General features: G+C 40.4%; 1 protein-coding gene across 12 annotated transcripts in view; it reads left to right on the forward strand.

Annotated features, from left to right (window-relative positions):
- Plpp4 (phospholipid phosphatase 4) overlaps window positions 1–19,877 on the forward strand; it is a 167,439-nt gene that overhangs the window by 43,792 nt on the left and 103,770 nt on the right. For 7 of the 12 annotated variants that reach the window (XR_010046254.1, XM_063244851.1, XM_063244850.1 and 4 more), the window contains exon 2: window positions 13,427–13,535. The exons of 4 other annotated variants lie outside the window; for them this stretch is intronic. Coding sequence is in view for 6 of the 8 variants with exons in the window: in XM_063244856.1 (XP_063100926.1) it covers window positions 13,427–13,535 (109 nt within the window). In the remaining 2 variants the exon portion in view is untranslated. Of the gene's footprint in view, window positions 1–13,426; window positions 13,536–19,877 lie in introns of those variants that run through there. One more of the 12 variants, XM_063244854.1, reaches the window with a different exon arrangement.

The following is a 19,877-nucleotide window of genomic DNA, read 5'->3' on the forward strand; positions in this document are numbered from 1 at the left end:
TCTGGGTGATGCACGCTTTCTGCATGTTGTGTTTGTGCAAGCGTGCTGACAGTCTCACCTGTGCTCTACTGTGGGCATGTTTGATTGTGCACTGCTTTTTCTGTGGAGCAGAGATGGCTTTTAATAGACTGTCCCTGCTGGAAACAATATCCTGAGCCTAGAACAGCCTGGCTCTCAACTGCATTCATTCTGCACCTCCTCCCTTCCTTCCTCATCACTGTTCCCTGAGGTGGGCACATTTACAGCGGTGGCCATCCGGCTCATACAAGATCATCCTTTCCCAAGCTCCTGCATCTTATAAGTGGCAAGAGTAGAATATAAATTTTTTAGCACCCAGGACTTTGGCAGCTAACTGGTCATCTTTCATGGTAAGGTTACCTCTGTGCTCTGTACTGCTCTCCCTTTTTTGGTCCTACTTGTGGACTTGTACAGCTGGAAAAGTAGAATGTCTCTCCACTGACTCCACCAAGATTTAATAGCTGTTAACATTTTATCCTATTTGTTTTACACTTATATTTATGTTTACATATCCATTTTTCTGAATGACCTGAAAGTAAGTTGCAGATACATCACGAGTCTAAACCCATTAATGTTACTGCTGTTAAAAAGGTATTTTCCACACTTCCATGTCTTTATTACACAAGGGAAATGACTTCTAATACTCAGTTCATTATTCTGTCCCACAGTTTCTTCCAATCATCCTCAAAGTTCTTGTACTTTATTTTAAACAACTCTTGTTTATGTATTTTCAACCTACAATCAAGCCAAAGCACATAGGTTGCATTTGGCTATGTTGTTTCTTCAGGCTCCTGTATATGCCACTTTCGTTCTTTCTTCCTGGCTTGCTTGTGGAAGTGTTTGATTTATTACCATGTCCCTGTTGGGTCCAAAATCCTGATAGATTTGGGGTTTACATGCTGGGAAGGAATGCTTCATCAGGATCCCATGTACTGGACATCCTGGCTTCTTGTGGTATAGAGTGCAGGAGGAAGGGCCAGGGGTCCAGATTTAGGGACCACAGGTAGGGAATGAAAACTTGTGTTCTCGTTCTAAAGTCTGAAGAGAAGGTTGGGGTGAGCAGATGTATCCTGAGTCAGTTACTTGGCCTCATCCAGGAAGCTGGTTCCGATCCTCTCTCTGTGAGTCTCTGCCTTCCAGGTTTGGCTCACACATCCCACCACTCTCTGGAACCCACGTTGCCCCATCCCAGCAGGCTGAGCAGGTGTAGAAATGTGCTACGTGTCCTGATCGCGTCCTTTTCATACTGGTGTCAAAGGAGGGATTCCTGTCCTTGGGGTTTGGAGTTGGCCATGTACAACCCCCAGCACTGGACAGATGAGATCAACAGCAGTTTATCTGTTAAATATACTGACAGTCTGGAGGAATACATTGAGTGCCAGACAGTGCCACAATAGAATAGAGATCAAATGCGGCGGTAGGACATAGGCTTGGTAGGATCCACAGGGTTGGGTGTCCCGTGGTTCCCACTGGGGAGTAGGATTGACTTATTTGAATGATTCTGTGTGCTAGAGGTAACTGAAGTTCATTATTCAGGGACAGGCAGGAACTGTTCCTGGTCCGCTCTGTAAGAAGGGTTGTCTGTCCAAAGGGCATTACACCTGGAAGCAGTATGGGAAGGAAAGCGTGGTTAGGACATTGGAATCCCTTCTCTTTCAGGTCTCAAGACAGAATATAACATCAGGGCCTGGCTTAGGCTTCACACTGCTCAAATTTCACACCCTTTTATAGGACGCTGGCACCCTGTGAGTCCTACCCACGGATTAACTCACTTTAGACGCACACTCACCTCTGATCTGAGCATGTTAACAGCCGCTCTTCACAGATGAGACTATCAAAGCTTGGGAAGTGAAGTACTTGTTCAAAGTCTCATTGCTCGTAAGGGATGATTGGAAACTCAGAGTCTGTGTAAGTGCAGCTGAAGAAGGGACAGATTTAGAGAAAGGGATGGAATGTAGATCCTGCCTCAGGTGTGCACTTGGTTGAAAGCTCATCTCAGCAAAAGATTCCTGGAGCTGTTCCTTGTCTGGCCCAGAGCTGGTCTAATGGATGCATGTCTCTCCTATTGTGGTAGGGAGTGGGTTGATTAAATCAGAGATACCAAGGGAAGCTGCCCCTTGAGTAACAGGAGGGAGTTGCTGGAAACAACTTCTTGGGATCTTCCTTTCCTTTCCTCTTTTTTTTTTTTTTTTTTTTTTTTTTTTTTTTTTTTTTGTCACTTTCCCTGCACATTTTTCTCCTCCTCCCTCCTTGCTGACCTGAATTAAACTGCCTTCTGCAGGAATATGATCTCAGTTATTCACACTAAGTGAGACTAGTGATCAGTGTTTGTGTTTTCCAAGAGTGAGGCCATATCATTGTCTGTAAATGTAGGAAAGATTGTCTCACAAAAATATTTAAGATGCTGTGCAAATGGGTGGGGGTAGGGAGGGGAAAGAGAGAGTATTTTTCTATTTTTTTATTTTTAAATGTTTTATCTTTAAAAATAAAAAAAGTCCAGTGTGTCTTCTGAATAGTAGGCACTGGCACACAGGGCTATGTGAACTTTGGCAAGGTACCCTGTGTCTTGTACCCTCAGTACCCTCATTTCTTAAAATGAGAATAATGGTAATTCTTGTTTCATAAATTTCTTTTGAAACTAAGTGAAGGGCTTGGCACAGGATGATCCAAACACAAGAACTAGTTATACTTGTTATTGTAATCATTACTTTTGTGATCGGGGATAACCAATTACTGTAACTCCAAGCAAGATCTATCTAGAGGCAGATTGCTGGTTCATGGCTCACCAAAATAATCCATCAGCACTTTACTGATATTCAACTACATTACACTTCTGTTTCAAGGACTAATGAAAAACCTGATAAACCTCCTCCCTGCCTGGTATGGAGGAGCTGCCCTGTTTTGCTGACCATATCCAATGCCCATTTGTAAGACCCTTTCCTCTTGCGTAGAAGAGGCCAGAGGGAGAGGAAATGTCAATAATGCAATTAGGAAACATGCTTTACTGTTGCTTCTCACCTAGAAACCTTTCTTTTAAAAACATTACATGCCATGTGTTTTTCTCCTTTAGAGAAGTAGTTGAAAGTGACTTTCTGGGCTATTGTTTGCTCATAGAATAGTCAGACAATGAACTGTGGTTATGGAAATCCTGGTGGGTGGAGGGGAAGGGAAGTGACTTCTCTCAAGTTCCCCAACTGGAAAATGCTGACCAGGGATTTGAACCAAGTCTAGTTATCTGATTAAGTTCATATTTCTGTTTAATTTGTATGCTTTATTGTTGGGGAAGGGATGGAGAAGGATGTTAGCTAACGTGACTCTCAAAGTACCTGGAGTATCATCTGATTTAGAAAGAAGATTATTGTCAAGACATATATGCTAAGATCCATTACAAAATTCATAGAATACTTTGGAGGATAATGAGGAGACTGGAGTTCTGAGTGAGAGAAGGCTCAAGGTGACAGTCCCTTGTCCAGGAACTTTCTACTACTGCTACTGTGATGTTGAGACTGGATATTCTCTTGGATGGTTCCATTTTAAGAAAAGTATATTGTCATATTCAGAATGGGGACAGTGATAGAGCACACTCTGTAACATCTCTAGAGGACCAGGGTCCTCACCAGTACCTTTGAGTGTCACTTTCACAGGTCCAACTATAAAAGTACTGTAAACTGGAGAACTCCTTAAAGCAAAGTAAGGTGACAGTCTCATGTGTAGATAATATTCTGAGGCCTCTACATAAAGACATTAGCATGTCATACCCAAATTGATGATGACTTAGGATTCCTGGAGTGTAGTCTCCACAGCCTAGGGACTATAGTTTTGTTATGTTAGTAATGTTATAAGGTGATACTTAGCACATCATAGACTTGGTAAATATTTGTTGAATGAATACACAATTGACAAAGTTGATAATCTGCTGTTTGTCCCCTTCTGTGCCCTGAAGTCAGGTTGAGACACAGGATAGGACTAGCCACAGGAACCTTAGGAATGGGTGAATGTGTCATCTGACACTGTTCTGATGCTTCCCCAGTTGGCCAGGCTCTGGGAACTTCCAGTGGTAGAGCATGTTCTTACTTGTTGCCAGGTGAGTAAAAAGGCTACAGCATACCCAGCTGTGCTGTGTGGTCCCAAAACCTGCACCTGTTGCTTGCTTGTAAGTGAAGATACCGGTGAACAAAAAAGGGAGGAAGATCTCGTGATTTAGAATGAAAGAGTAACCTTGAGCTGGGATGCCCTCCCTGGGAAAATGCCTTTGGTTTTCTGTCATTTGATTTCATTCCTGTTTGTGTACTTCCTGCATCTTATTCTTTGCCAGCATCAGAGCCTCTTTTTCATTTCAGTCAATTTTAATGGATTCTTCCTGCAATTTAAAAATTGTATGCTTTTTCTAGCCTTCTATTCCTTTAAACTTGAATTTGATATGTGTGCGTGTATGTATATTTGTGCATTGTTGTGTGTATGTATTAAATATGTAGTCAAGGAGAATTTAAGCATTGATTCTATGCCTGAACCTGCATGGATTGCTTGGAGAGAATTAGTTGGCTAAAAGTTAGAATTATGTCTGAATTTTTATCACGTATATTTTCTAGATTCTTGGAACTTTATCATGAAATAACTAAGAAGAAAAGTAACAGTCTCTACTTTTTAAGCAAGAAATTAAGATATGCATACATTAAAATAATTGTCTAAAACAGCAAAGAAACAGAAGGATGAATTCTATTAAAATTAACAAATTACTTAACTTTGGAAAGTTACAATTTTCATGCAAAATAGTGATATGTTTTGGTAGTAACGTTATGGTTTTTGCATAGAAATATTTAACTCACACAGTTTAGACATTTTATTTTTAGTTGAATTTCTAGAAAGATGTTGGCAAACATTAACATTTTATGAATGCTTATATTGAAGAAAGAAGTGAGTTGTTCAGAAATTGTACTGGGGCCTGTGGTGAAGCTGAGTTCATTGATAATTATGAAAATACTGGTTTCATACCTGAGCAGTCTAATAAATAGTGTGTTTTATTTGAAATGACTAATAAATGACACTTTATGACATGTTGGATATCCAGATCTCCTTCTGACATAAGACTCTTCCTGTTTAGTTTTGATTATCAAATTTGATGAGATTTTAAAAGTCATGTCCCACTGTTAAAGATATTGTGACATAAAATAGCTAATGGAGCAGTGATCCCTGCATTTTAGGTATAGCAGATCCTGCTTTTTCTACATTATCATCCTAATTCTTTTGTTCTTAACCAAGTCTCTGCAGAGATGGGAAGGTACCACTGATGAGGAGAATGGATCTCAACATAGCCCCAGAGGATCTGTGTGTCCATAGATGTGTTCAAGTCCTTGGGGTGTTATGATGTTTTTATTTGCACTGCATTTACTACCTTCCAGTGGTCCCAGAATTCCTGTACTTGCTTTAGCCTTTCCTTGATAATTCAAGGATGTCAGTCACTACAGTGGCCAGGAAGATGCTGACACATGCAGCACTGTCTGATGCTGGCAGGGCCATTTTCCTCTATGTTGAGTGTTCCTAGAGGGCCAGGCTTTTAAATTTTTGCTTTGGGTTTGTATGTTGTTTTCCTCTCCCTTGATGCAAGTTGGGCTTGAGATAACCTTAGTGGCTCTGTGAGGTGAGTTAAATTGAACATGGATGTAGCCCACCAAGTGTATATGGAGAGGTTGCTGGCTTTGTAACTAAGGAGTGACATGAAATTTCTTCTAAAGTAAGGTTGGTTTACAGGGGGAGTTAATCTAAAGAAAAATAACAGTACGGGTGGAGGAAGGTAAAATTGGGCAACCTGGTTCTCAAATGGCTCAGTGTGGGGAAAGAAACTTTTTTTTTTTTCTTGAGAGCATTGAAGTTCATAGCATGCACATGAAACCCTGGAGGGTCTTGTCATGTGTATGCTCTGATTCACTAGGTCTGGTTTGGGGCCAGGGAGTCCCAGGGGATGCTGATGGCCTTTCTGTCTCAAGGTTTGATGTGCACATCAGCAGCACTATGTCATTGCATCATAGGAAGCTTGCTTGAAATGCCAACTCTCAGCATTCCTTGCATCTGGATCTGTAGTCACAAAAGCCCAAATGTTTCTTAGATACATTGAAATGTCGGTCCCACTGACTTGACATACTATTGGGGTCCTCACTGCATGGCGAGCCTTTGTGAGAAGGCAACTGAAATCACATCTCCACTATTCACCTAGAAGCAGTCCTTCTATTTTTTGGTTTTTCTACCCACTTCTAAAAAGCACGCCTAACAATGCTTCTGGGTCTGGGCAGCCACCTGTGGAAATATCTTCACTATCTCTCCATTCCTTTGCATTCCCTCCTTTGCCCCCATTTACTTTTTAAGTCCTGGGTCTTCTGAGTAACTGCCTCATCATCTGAGTTCTCTGACACAGAAGCTGGTGGCTGGAGCATGGCTGGAGAAGAGACATCTATCATTCTTGGTACTTCCACTCCCAGTATAATTTGCTTGATGGATGTCTTGTGGTTACAGCTACTCTGGGTAGGATGAGGGATTGTGCAACTAGGGTTAGAAAAATTACCATGAGGCAGGTAGAATCTGAGAGACAAAGTGAGTGAGGAAAGTGCTCAGGGGCCTGTCTAGTTCCTGAAGCTATGGCTTACTGTGTGAAGAATCAAATTTTGGGGGCTCTGAGAGTGAGACTGATTAATATGGTTAATAACACTCCATTGGTGGCAGATAGTGTTCTGGAGGTAGCTGTAGCTATATCCTCATCCACCTACATGTTGTAGTGAGATCTTGCTATACCCTGATCAAGAGGCAAAGTTAGTTCCCTCCATTTAATCAGGCTGCTTTTAATACTTGCTTCTAATAAATAATGTGATAGGAATGATACTGTGTATCTCTGAAAGTGAGGTCAGAGAAAGCTACTCAGTTTCTGTCTGCTGCTCTCAGAATATCTATTCTGGGGAGAACCAATGACCATGAAGAATGCTATTAACCATGAGACAGCTGGAGAGGTATGCATAAATGCCCCAGGTGACAGTTCCAGCTCGGCTCCCAGCTGACAACCAACGTCCATGGCTGGCTGCATGGTCAGCCATCTTGATGGGCAGTTTGGTCCACTCCTCAGGTGACTGTAACCATGGCCAATGTCATTTTCTATGAGCAATGAAAGATGCTAAGTTAGAACTACCTAGCCAAACCTCTCTCACTTTCCTGATACACAAATCCATGGGTAAAATAATGTTTTGGAGAGATTTGTTGTGTAGCCATAGTAACTGGAGTGTTATTGAAAGTTGAGTTATAACAAGTAGGTTACATATTCTTAAAATCATCTTTCAAACAAAATTCATTCTATTTCATTTCATTTGAAATGTTTTAAAACCACATTTAGGATCCAGGAGTAGGCTGTCACAAAAACAAACACAACCTCCAAAACTGCCAAGTTAACAGTATACAGCTCTCAGCTTACACTAAAGTGATTATGGAAATAAGATACTGGCTTCTGTTCATGTTGTTAGACATTCCAGGTACATGCTTTCATTTAACTTTCATTCTAACTTTTTAAGGTGTGTCTATTTTATAGATGGCGAGACTGATGTTCAGAGACATTAAGGGAAGAACTATCCAGGAGTCGCACAGTAAAAGCTGGTTTATAAAAACTGATGGGTCTGACTTCAGAGCCTCTTCTGAAGCATGATGCAAGTCTGTTAATCCTTAAAGACAGGGTATAAGACCCTTAGGCATCACTTAGTTCAGTTATAGAGACTCCAGGCCCATCAAGGAACCAGAGGAAGTCTTTTGAATATGTAATAATTTAAATATGCATTATTTTAAATATGCAAGACATGTAGATCTTGGGCAGAGTAGTCTTCCAAAGGTTCTTACTGATCAGCAGTCAAGGCTCCTGATTTAGTCCATACTTCCCTGGTGGAGATGTGGCCCCAGGAGGGCAAGTGGCTTATTCCCACAGCACAGAACAGCTGACAGGAGAATTGGGGCAGAGAGCATGTTTCCCAAAGCCTGAATCAAGCGCTTCTCTATGCTTCACTTTGGAGAAAGTGTGGAAGGCTGGTTGGAGATGCTTCTGTACTGATGAAGTGGTCTCAGTGCACTTATGATCAGATCCTGCAGTAGGTATGTTCCTGGTTCAGATTGATGAATGGTTGGGCTGTGTAATGATGCTCTACATGGGAAATATTTGCAAAGTGACTTCCATAGGCCAGGTGGAGGTGTGGGGGGTACAATGTGGAATAGAACTCTTATAAACACTCTCATATTTTTGAAGTTGTATAAATACACAGAATTTTAGTCCTCAAAGCCTCACAGTTAGTGAAGGGGTCCATAGAAAGAGGGAGGGAAAGACTGAGTATGAAAGACATGTGTGAAAGACAGTGTGAAATTTAGGCTTCTTTTGGATACACAAGAGAATTGCATGTGGATTGATCAGAGTGAGACTATTACTGCAAAGCTATTCAAACTCCCAAGCAGATATTAAGTACTGCAGTATCTGGTTCCCCCAGTGGCCAGGGAATCCTAGTGGACCCTGAGTTTATAGCCCTAAAATAGTCCCTGCCCTTGCTTAGCCTCAAAGTGGAAGAAAATATAGATGAATCTTAGTCACATAGCATTTAGAGTCTGGGATAGACATCAAACCTGTTAGAGCCTGAATTCTGGTTTGAAATTGGGACAGCTTTAGGGATGAATCTCAAAATCGAGGGGTTTCCTGGGATCTGGGATTTTAATTTTTTTTTTTTATTTTAAAGAGGGTAAAATTAAACACAACAGAACAAAACAGAACATAAGGAGGCAATGTAAGAGACATAGATTTCAACAAAAGACAACCAGAGTTCTTCACTATCATATTGTCTCTTGTTTTCTTCCAAGTAGTTGTTCATGTCTTCACATATAGTGAATTCATACAAAACAACATAGTGTAAAACATCCAAACAAGATGATGAAGGCAGTTTAGGTCTTCAAGAACAGATAATAGGGAAGTCGAAAATGGCTGTCATAGTGTCTCTCATTCTCTCCAAAATAGCTGTCCATACCTTCATATATGTTGAAATTAAACAAACAAACAAAAAGGCTAAAATCACCCTGAACAAAGAATAATAGTATTTCTGGCTTTCAAATCATGATGCTACGGAATCAGCGCTGGGTACATAGTGTCTCTTTTTCTTTAAAGTAGTTGTTCATTTTACCATGCTTTACATAATCAGTTCCCATAAACTACTTGTAAATTCAACACATTCATAAGTCTCTACATGTATATTCATCCTTTCTGTTAGAAGGAAAAACAAAACAAATTCCTAGAAAAACATGAAATTAAAAATTCATATAAATGCACAACACAAGGTGATCTACAGTGGTTACTATGATGTCTCTTGTTATCTTAAATAGAATTGTCTATGTCATCAGGCTTAGTATAATTGAATATAGCATTACATAACAAATATTAATAAAAATGAAACATTATAGACATTGTAAGACTTTAAAAGCAGGTAATAATCAAGCCAGAGTGGGTATTCTAGTGAATCTTGTCATCTTCAATGTAGTTGCCTATACTTTCAGACTTGATACTATCAATCATAAAAGATTGGAGTAAAATAAGTCAATACAAAACAGCAATCTAACAAACCAGATTCAAATAAGATCAGTCATGATAAGAGAGTGTAAGTTATACAGGGCTTCAGATTAAGCTAATAGAAAATTAAGGATGATTACTGTACTATATCCTGCTATTTTGGGGATAGCTGTCTGTGCCCTCAAATCTAGTACAAGTAGACAAACTGGAACAGAATATAATCCATCTAAACAGAATAGTGAGAATAATGTGCACTATTAACAATATCCTCTGCCTTCCTTTTTTAGACTATTTCTCCTCTTTCACTCCTACATGGTGCACTGCACATTTTGGGTCCCACCAACTCCCTCATTTTTTGGTGGAGGGGGCAATCTGCTATTTACCTAAGTGGTTCCAAACCTTCTCACTCCTGGACTTGATCTCAAGTTGTATTCCTTTATCTACAAAAGTTCTCTACTGTGCAAAAGTATGTCTTTCCAACCTATCTGCAGGTGCTGGTCAAGATGACCTATTTCTCTCTGGTTCCCTGTCGCTAGAGCATTGTTTTCTTATATTTGATTTTCAGTCTTTCATGTTAATTATATTTCCTATACAGAGCATCTCGATGGACCGTACCTCCTGATCTACTCTGCCTGTTTTTTTTTCTTTTTTTAGCATATAAAGGCCATCTATGCTAGAGATTATAGCCACCTTCTCTGCCTCACTTCTGCTATGGTATTTTTCTGCCATTGGTTGTCTACTTTTCTCCTTCCCTCCGCTGCCTGCCCCATTCATTGAGGTCTCTGCCTCTGTTCCTGAAATCCTGGTATATTTTTTCTGTCTCCTTAGAATGTCCTTCAGTATTTTTTGTAGGGTTGTATTAGTGGTCACAAATTCCCCCAGTTCCTCTTTATTATGGAAACATCTTGTTTCTCCATTAATTTTGAGAGACAGGTTTTCAGGGTACATTAATCTAGGTTGGAAGTTATTTTCTTTCAGGGCTTGGAACACTTTGCTCCAAACTCTTCTTCATTTGATAGTTTGTGTCAAGAAGTCTATCTTGATTCTGATAGGTTTACTTTTTTGGGTGATCTGTTCCTTTTCTCTGACAGCTTTTAATATTCTGTTCTTGTGTTGAATTTCTGGGATCTTGATTATTATATGTCTGGGTATAGCTCTGTCTTGGTTGTAGATGGCTGGAGTTCTGTATGCCACATACTTTTGAATATCATTTACTTTTCCTATGCTTGGGAAGTTTTCCTCAATCATTTCTGTGAATAACCTTTTATTTCATTTGTCTTTACCCCTTCTTCTTCACTCACATTTGTTATTATTAATTTATAGATCTTCTTGTCATTTTCTAACTTTTGTACTGTTACTGCCTGTTTCCTTGTTATTTTTAAGAGATCTTTCCTTTTGCAATCACACATTGCAAAACTGTCCTCAAGTTTTGTTAATCTATCTCTAGTTTCTGTTAGGAAATTCTTCCAACTTTGGATGGAATATTCAATTTTCTGGTAATCTCTTTAAATCTGTTTCATATATTCTAGGTTTTCTTTATATTCTTTATTGAATGTTTCTCTGCTTTTTTGTGTTCCACCATTTTTCTGTCTGTATCTTCTTGAGAATTGCTTAGCATTTCTTTTATTAATCTTCTTATATCTTGCTTTACTTGAATTAATATTTCAGTTTTGAGCTCATCTGTGATGTCCCAAAGATATCTGTTTATGTCTGCTCATGCCCTGTCTGATATTGCATGTTTGCTGCCCTCAATCTCTTTTCTATTTACTTCTCCTGGACTAATATTCTCAGGGGTAGGGGCTGCAGACTTTTTCTTATTTCTTTTTCTTTTCATATTTTTGGTTTCTTTTATACAGCTGTATAGTGGAGGTCTCAGCCCCTTTCCTTGTTGGTTTTGGCTCTTATGAAACACTCTGGCTAGGGATTTATGCTCTCTCCAGTTTGCTGTTGGTCACTGAGGTGCAAGCAGGGGCAGCATATGCTGCACCCCCCCACCCCCAGCTAGTCAACCTGTGGGGTCCTTCACCATGCTGGTGTGTGCTCCACATACTGAATTGGTTCTGGACAACTTATTGGGTCCTGGCCAGGGACATGACCCAGGCCAAATAGATCCCACCAATCTGCTCTGGGTAGGAAGCAACCAACTGAAGTCACTGCCATTCCTTATTTAGGCCCCTTCTGCCTGATTCCAACATGTCATCCAGTTGTACACCCCTTTCCTGTGGGAGGGTCTTATTCTGAGCACTCACTGCATATTAATGCAGGCCTTCATGCTGGCTCCTTTCTCTACTGGGCTCACCAACCCCCAATTTCAGCATGACTGTGGCTCCAGTGAGTCACGGCGATGTGAGTTCAGGTGGCTCTAGCGAAAGAGCTGTGGCCACTAATCTTAGCTGCTCTGATGGTAGCCCTGGGACTGCACATTTGACCCACTCTTTTCCCTTTATTTTCTATCTGGATTGAAAGGATCCATCTCGCTCTGTCTGGTCCTCTCCAGGATGGTTATTCCAGGATCTGAGGTATTTCTCTTAGGGAGGCTCCCTATTTCACTGCTTACTGATCCGTTGTCTTTAACTCCATGCTGGGATCCAGGATTTTCATTCCTGGGAAAGTTGTGGGCAAACCAGGACTGTTGACCACCCTACATGGTTCCCAGAGGATGAGAGAACTGACTTCCTCTTTTCCTACTGCTTCTTTTCTGTGTTCCTCATCTTGTCCCATGCTATCTTTTTCCTGGAAGCCTAAGGCAGAAGTCTTAGCATGGGCTTTGCCCACTCTCACCTGTTCTCTTGTATGTCCTCTTCTGCCTCCCTTTTCTTGTCTACCCTGCTAGTATCTCGCTCCAGGACAGCTGCTATAACTTCCCAACCATGCTCTGTTTTCCCTTCTCTGCTCTGCTCCTTGTCTCATCTTCCTTTTTGCTAGGGCCATGACTGTATTGGATTTCCATCCTATCTGCTGAATAGACTTACTGGCTCAAAATCAAAATTCATTGGCCTGGCACTCAAAGCTCAGAACTCCTGACCCTTTGACCATGTCTGAAATCATGATGAACAAAATCACCAGATAGAATTGGGCTAAAGACCTGAGACAACTGATGGCTGAAAATGCAAATTCTTGCATTCCTTCCCCAACTCTGCTCCTGGTTTTTCCCTTAATGATATTTGCTGGTAACCAATTAATACTCAACGTGGACAGGAGTGTTGTGGTTTCTTAGGATGAATTGAGTGTCTCCAAGGGTGAAGAAATTAGGAAGCAGAATGCTTACAGGTGTTACATCAGCAGACCCGGAATATGCTTCATTTCCCTTTATCTTTCTTGTTTTCCTCATCTCTACATTCCTCTTGGTCCAATCTTCCATCTTATCTTGGCAGCTTTTTATTCTCACTCTGCCTCCTACTAGAGGTGATGGTGGCAGCGTTGCACCATTTAAATGACATGGGAGATGAAATTGTATGGTTCCAGTCCTAGTGGAGCCAGTTGCTCCCTCACTTTTGTTCTCCTTCAGGCCCCCTGAGACTGTGTCTTGCTCCTGTCTGAACCACTGTCAGTTCAGCTTCAGGCTCACTTTGGAGCCCCAGGTTCTCACAGCCTTTGTGAGACAGTCTCAGACATTTCTTTGTGCATCTCATTGGGTCTTCTGGCAGGTGGAGACAGCAGGTTTTATAAACTCTCAGTGACTCTTCGTGTTTCTCCAATTGGAAGTGACTGAGACCCATCAGCAGGGGCTGCTCATTTCTTCTTTTCTGGACAATCGAGTCCTCCCCTGGAGGGCATAGAGCAGGGACTTCTGGCAGAAGTAGAATGTTCATATTTCACCCACTTTTCTTTGTTTTGTTTCAGTTTCACAGAGTTTTTGGACCCATTCCAGAGAGTCATCCAGCCGGAAGAGATCTGGCTCTATAAAAATCCTTTGGTGCAATCAGACAACATACCTACCCGCCTCATGTTTGTAAGTACCGTCATTTCATGGCTGATTTGACCATTCTCCCAAGTGTGAGCCAAAGGGGCTTGCAGCTTAGCTTTTCCAGCCCCCACTGAAGACAGTGGGCAGGTCAGAATAAAGAGAAGAATAACCACCTATCAAATTAAAATTCAGTTCCAGATTGTGCAGTACTGCCTGGTCATATGAGAAGTCACAATTGCCTAATGTTTTGGAAAGAGAAGAGACTCAATTACACAGGCTATGCTGAGCTGTTTCAAAATATAGATAGTAAAAGAAGACAAATAAAAATAATTTCCTGTCTTTTCTCCTTTGATTTTGCCAAACTCAGCCACCATGAATCTCTGTTAGCCACTTACCTGGTTTTACCTGTCCCCATGTAGTCATAAGACTACCCTGTATACTAACCTATGCATACCATCATGTGACTCTCTCTTCCATAGTAAAATGATAAGCATCCAGCTATCTGGTAGGTATATTGAGATTGTTTTTACCTCTTGCCTCTGCTGCATGGTGATTGCAACCCTGTCTCCCTCACTTTATACATGCAAGCCACTTTGCTGGGAACTTCAGGAAGGTTCATTTCATTTGGTTTTGCTCTATCATAGTGGGAAAGGTGTCATTATTGTTCACATGTTACAGATGCAGAAGTACATCCCACAGATACAAGCAACTTGTCTAAACTCACACAGTTAGTGAGCCTGCTCTGGAGCTCAGTTTTCTGCCCAAGGCTGCCCTGTAGGCTGGGAGTATAGTATCTAGGACTCCCAGCTGATGCTAATTACCCCCTGGAGAGCTGCCATCAAACCTTCCTGTAGAAGAGGAAATGTCAAACCTCTCCCTTTTCATGGAACAACAACTGAAATTTATTCCTGTTGACCTACCTTTGTGCCTGTGTCTCTGGGAATTGAGGTGGCAGTTCCAGAACCCTCATGGAACACATGAGGGCCACTTATGCATTTGCAGAGAAATCATTCTGATTTCATGGAGGAAATCCTGTTAATGATGATTAGAAAGACTTTTTCAAGTGCTCCAAAATGCCTATAACACCACATGCCCATTAAAGTATTGTTAGTATGCTTTTTCATAATGACTTTTCTGCTGGAAAATAAAATACATTTTTTTAAATCTTTGGGAAATTGAAATTTTAGGGTTATTGGGAGTAGGGCATAACTAATACTAGTATTTCTACACAACATTTTTTCATTTCAGCTCAAATCTCCTATAAACCCTAGAAATGAAGGAATCAGTGTGTGCCTAATGAGTTTATGGCTTTAATAGGGGGAAGCTTCCATTTATCACTTATTCTTCTTAAGAGTCTACATTTCATGTGCTGTAAACACAATTTAGAGATACATATTCATATGGGACATTGTGAAAAATTTGTAGCTGTGCCCTAGATTTATTAACAGTGTATTGTTTTGAAGACTAGATACAAATGCCACAAATATTCTGGCTACAGACACAAATAGGATGGAGCAATTTGCATGTTGGCAGCAGTAGGACCCAGGCAGCAGAGAAGTTATTCAGTGCTATGATTCTCAGAGAATAGAAGGGTATTCAGCCACACGTATTGATTCACTCTCTCTAATCTCCTTATGAAATAAGCTCGACCTTTTATTTTGTTAATAGCAGTTGATGAATTTTATACATTTGGTTATAAGATTTAGTGAAATTCCATAATAAAACAAAGAAAGCAGTAGATAGATTTATAATACCTGCAACACAAAGTTGAAAAACACTTTGTCATGCCATAAATTAGATTTGTTCTCTAGGATTTTATTAAGAGTTTAATATAAGATATCATTTGTCAGCTTTTGATTTTTTTAAACCTTTGGATGTTTGTGGAAGAATGTTTAATGGAGCATATATTTTCACTGATACTTAAAATACCTTGATTTTTTTGAAAGCTCAAACTTTTATTTTAAAGAGAATAGATAACAGAAAAACTAAGAAGCAAATAAATTAAAAAACTAACAAAAACCAAATGACAACAACAACAACCTCTTCAAGATGATAGGAATTTAATAATGGTTGTTTTTTTGCATATTGTATCTTCAAAATAGTTGCCCATATTACCAGATACAACAATAAATCAGTAAAATGGAATAAAACATTGGACTTCAAAAACAAGACAGGAGGAAATCCCCCACAGTTGCTATAATGCATATTGTTATCCTACGAATAGATGCTCAGACTACCAGGTTTAGGCCTGCAGAGTTGATCGCACAATACAAGCAATAAATTATTTATTTTATTTCAGTTGCTGTCATCTCAGCCTGACTTGCTCCAAATCAGTCCATTTACTGGGGTGAGGTGGTTGGAGGAAAGGGGTGTTGGTCTTCTTGTCTTCTAGCCCTCATGTTGGATGACTCATGGGAAGGTGTGGTTTGGCTTCTTGATTTTCTTTGTGTTTCCCATGACAGCTGCCTGGCTCATGGGAAGTGTGGTTTGGCCTGACAACTCAAATTTCATTATTTAATACATAAACAAAATCTTAGATCTCTTTAATTGGAATCTTTCCAATTAAAGGCAAATTTTATAATCAAGACAACAGTGACCCAGGTGTTTTTCTGTTGGGTAACTGCCTTTACAGTCATGGATATGTGTGTGTATATGTATGTGTATGTGTTTTAGAGAAGCCAATTGATCAGATGTGACAAGAAAGTTAGCAGAATAATGGTTAGGAGATTGAGTAAGTACAGAGCAAGTGGTAATAATGTCACTAGGAAGTGTATTTTCTTTGTCTGGCATCCTCAGCTCAGGTTACATGCCTGTCAACATGAAAGTTAGAGGTGTGTGGGACTGTTCCTTCCAAGAGTGTTTTTGTCTTGATGACTCAGTGTTGACCAGAGGGACAAAGTAAGAATTATTTTCAAAATCACTGAGGTTGGACTTGCCATTTCCTGAGTATTTCCAAGCTTCCAGCCCCAGATATTTCCAATGAGTAATTACAGAAGGCCGCTCTCTTATTCAAAAGAGTCATGGTTCTTTATTGAGTGTGTGGGGTTCATGAGAGCATGCTAACTACCTACTTCTCAGAATGGGACAGTTTGGTTATTAGTTGTTGATTTTCAATACACTCTTTGTTATTGTTTATTATGGCTATCTCTGTATATTCAGGCTTCCATGGAGCCTGCAGTGAGTATGAAACCATATGGGCAATGGAAGGCAATAGAAGTCAAATCAAGTATGTGAAATAGCCTCAGGAACCCCACAGCGACTTAGGAAGGAGGGCACTTAGATACAGAATAGAATCTGGAAGAGGCAAGACTGGAAGCTTAGATGTGGTTCTAGTGTTGTGGCAAGGCAGGATGTACACACCACTCCTCTCTGGAGCATGCAACTGCCTGGATTGAAAACTCAGCTTTAGTAATGAGTTAAAGAGTCAGAGTTTAAAATAAAAGAAAATAATTTATTTGGAAAAAACATGGAAAAGAAGAAAATAGACAGCTACTCTGGGGGAATAGTGGGCATCAGAAGTGAATAATCCTGAGCTCTTGTTCCTAGCTCTTTTTATTTAGACTTAGAGATCTTCCCATCCTCTAAATGGGCACCTCAAAGTTATCATCACCTGATTGGCTTTCTGGCTGTCTTTGATCATAATCGTCACATCTGCCTACATTCTTTCTGGCTTTGTGACAGATAAGTGTGGGGGGAGCTTTATAGGAAGGTGATTAGGCTTAATGATTCAGTAAAGGGGACATGTGTGTATCTGGTGCAGTAATATAGAGATGTTAAAGTGAGAACATACATACATGTGTATATGTGTCGGTGTGTGTTTTACATATTAAACAAGAGTGCTTAGGTTTCTACCCCTTTTCTCCTTTATGAGGTGGGTGAGAAGCTGGTTGCCCTGGTCTATTCTGCTTCTGGCTTCCTCCTGTTTTGTTAACTCTTTTTGGTAAATTATTATGATAATTGCATTAGTTGGTGCCTCTCCCATTTAGATGCCCTCCTTTGTTTTTCTAATTTCTCTACCTGTAGAATCTATCTGTAGAAGGAGAAATTGCTTTTAGTAAGTTTCCCTATTAATTTTTAATAAAGCCTATCTTTTCCTAGACATAGAAGCTACCTTTCCCTTCACTAGGAAGTTTCGTCATCACCACTATCATCATGAACTTCCACAGCAGCCAGCATTCCTTGAAGACAGGGACTGTGCTCATCACTCTACAAGTAGCACCTCAGTTGATTATTCTTAGAGTTCATTGAGGTTAGCCCTTCTGTTGACTCTATAATTTGGGAGGTAAACAACAACTTGTCCAGAGCATTACTCATAATGTTCAGTGACGGGGCCAGGATCTACTGTCTATCAGAGCATGCACTGTCACTTGTAGCCATTGTGCTGTGATTTGTGCTTGGGGCCTGGGATGAAGTAGAGAAGTAGTGAGTAAGAAAACAAACACAGAAGCAGGTGTGTAAAGACCCCTACATGGGAGAGTGGAAGGGTATGGGAAATAGGTTGAAGTGGCAAAGGAGGCAGGGATAGAACCTTAAATAAGATATGGTTTCTTACTTAGTGGGACCAGGTATAAATGTAAGTTGGATGGTTTGGCATCACTCTGAAGAATAAGTGATTTCAAGTAAGGGATTTAAACAGTGATAACCATTTGCAAGTGTCTTTCCTTGACTTTTAAAAAAAAATCTACTCAAGACCTGCAATTTACCCTGGTCTCTTTTTGCTCCTAGTCACAACCTGGCAGTTTTGTTCTCATAGATTCTTCCTGACACTGTGTTGATTTGACCACAAGGTTTTTCCCATTTAGAAGTAAGATGCCTTTAAGGGAGACAGAAATAAAATCTTTTAGGGGAGAAAGACTGGAAGGAAAAGAGACAAAACTGGTTTCTGATAGACAGTTGAATTGGAGGCTCCTTTAAAAAGTCTTTGACAGTTCTGTTCTTTGTGCTGGGATGTAATTGTTTACCCATGGTAGGGCCTCTTTTAAATGTCACTGGGTTCTACAGTTGTCTTTATAATCACTTTGCAGCACACCTTTCTGCTGGGTGCCAGAAATGAAGGCATGTCGGGCCATTGTCCTGTCTGATGTGAGTGTACCTCAGTGACAGTCTCTTCTCTGGCTTATATCCTGACACTGGGGCTCTGCTGGTTCGGATACTTTTTTGAAATCCTTGTGCTCTTCCTCCATCAAACATGCTGCTCCAAGTTCTGTCACTTCCCAGAGCACCTGGACAGCATGGTGCCTTTCATCAGCACCAGGGCTGACCCAGTTTCTGAGAGGAAGAGAGACAGGGGACTGAGGACACTTCCTGTGTTGTTTTTATTGATGGACACATACGGTTGGAGATGTTTATCATTTAGGGTTGAGCAGAGTTCCTGGGGGCTTCAAGCTCTTTCCTTTTCCCACCTCTTTCCTAAACTTGAACTTATATGTTGTTCAGAACTATGGGCACAAGTGGGCTACAGATGAAGATGCCTTAAGCCCATATAACTAGGAACAGGATCCTGGCTCACTGTTCTGGTGTAGTTTAGGTCATTTGTTAACTCTTTTTGGGGAAAAAAATAGTAGCCTGCAACTAGTTTTGCAGATGTCTGCTCTCTGTTGGCATAGGTTGGGCTCCAGAGCAACTGCCTCCTAGCTTCTCCACTTACTGACTTTGCAAATTTGGAAAACCAACTACCTGGTAAGAGTGCCTCACTTTCTTTATCTGGGAAAGGTGGGCTTTAGTATCACATGCCTCCTGGGTATGGAAAAAATCATATGGGATTTCAAGTCTTCAACCTTTCACTCAGTGTGGGGCACATAGGATAAGCACTCAGTACCTGTTAGTGAATTCAATCCTAGTAATAATATTTTTCTATGAATGTTATTATTATACTAATTTTACAGATAGATATAGAATGAAGCAGTGAGAAGCTTAAGTGATTTGCTTAAGAGCACAGCATGCATCAAAGCTGCAGCTTAAACTCAATTTTCTTTCAATCTGCCCAACATATTTTCTTCTACAGAACGTACTTCCTGGCCTATAGAATAAACATCATACAAAACCATCCATGTGCTGGATACTATTTAATGATTTATGTGTAGCATCTCTTTGAGTGGATGCTGTATAGGACAGTTAATCACTCACAAAGTGTTGCTTAGTACAGTCTCAGTTTCCCCATCTTTAAAATCAAATCATTGATCACTGAGGTTGAGGACCACAACCCAGGAGCTTGGGAGCCTCGTCTGGGGGTGCTGGCCTCACTAGTTGTGTGCATTTGGTTACCTCTGTGAGCTTTGGACTTATCTGTACAGTGAAGATAATGTTTCCCTCAACAGAAAAGTTAGAAGTTTAGACACATATAAGGAAGGGCCCTGACAAACAGTGCTTAGTCCATGTCAGTTGTCA

The sequence above is a fragment of the Cavia porcellus genome, unplaced genomic scaffold (genome assembly GCF_034190915.1).
Source record: "Cavia porcellus strain 051 isolate PalLab524CR breed Dunkin Hartley unplaced genomic scaffold, mCavPor4.1 scaffold_2, whole genome shotgun sequence".
Lineage (NCBI taxonomy): Eukaryota > Metazoa > Chordata > Mammalia > Rodentia > Caviidae > Cavia > Cavia porcellus.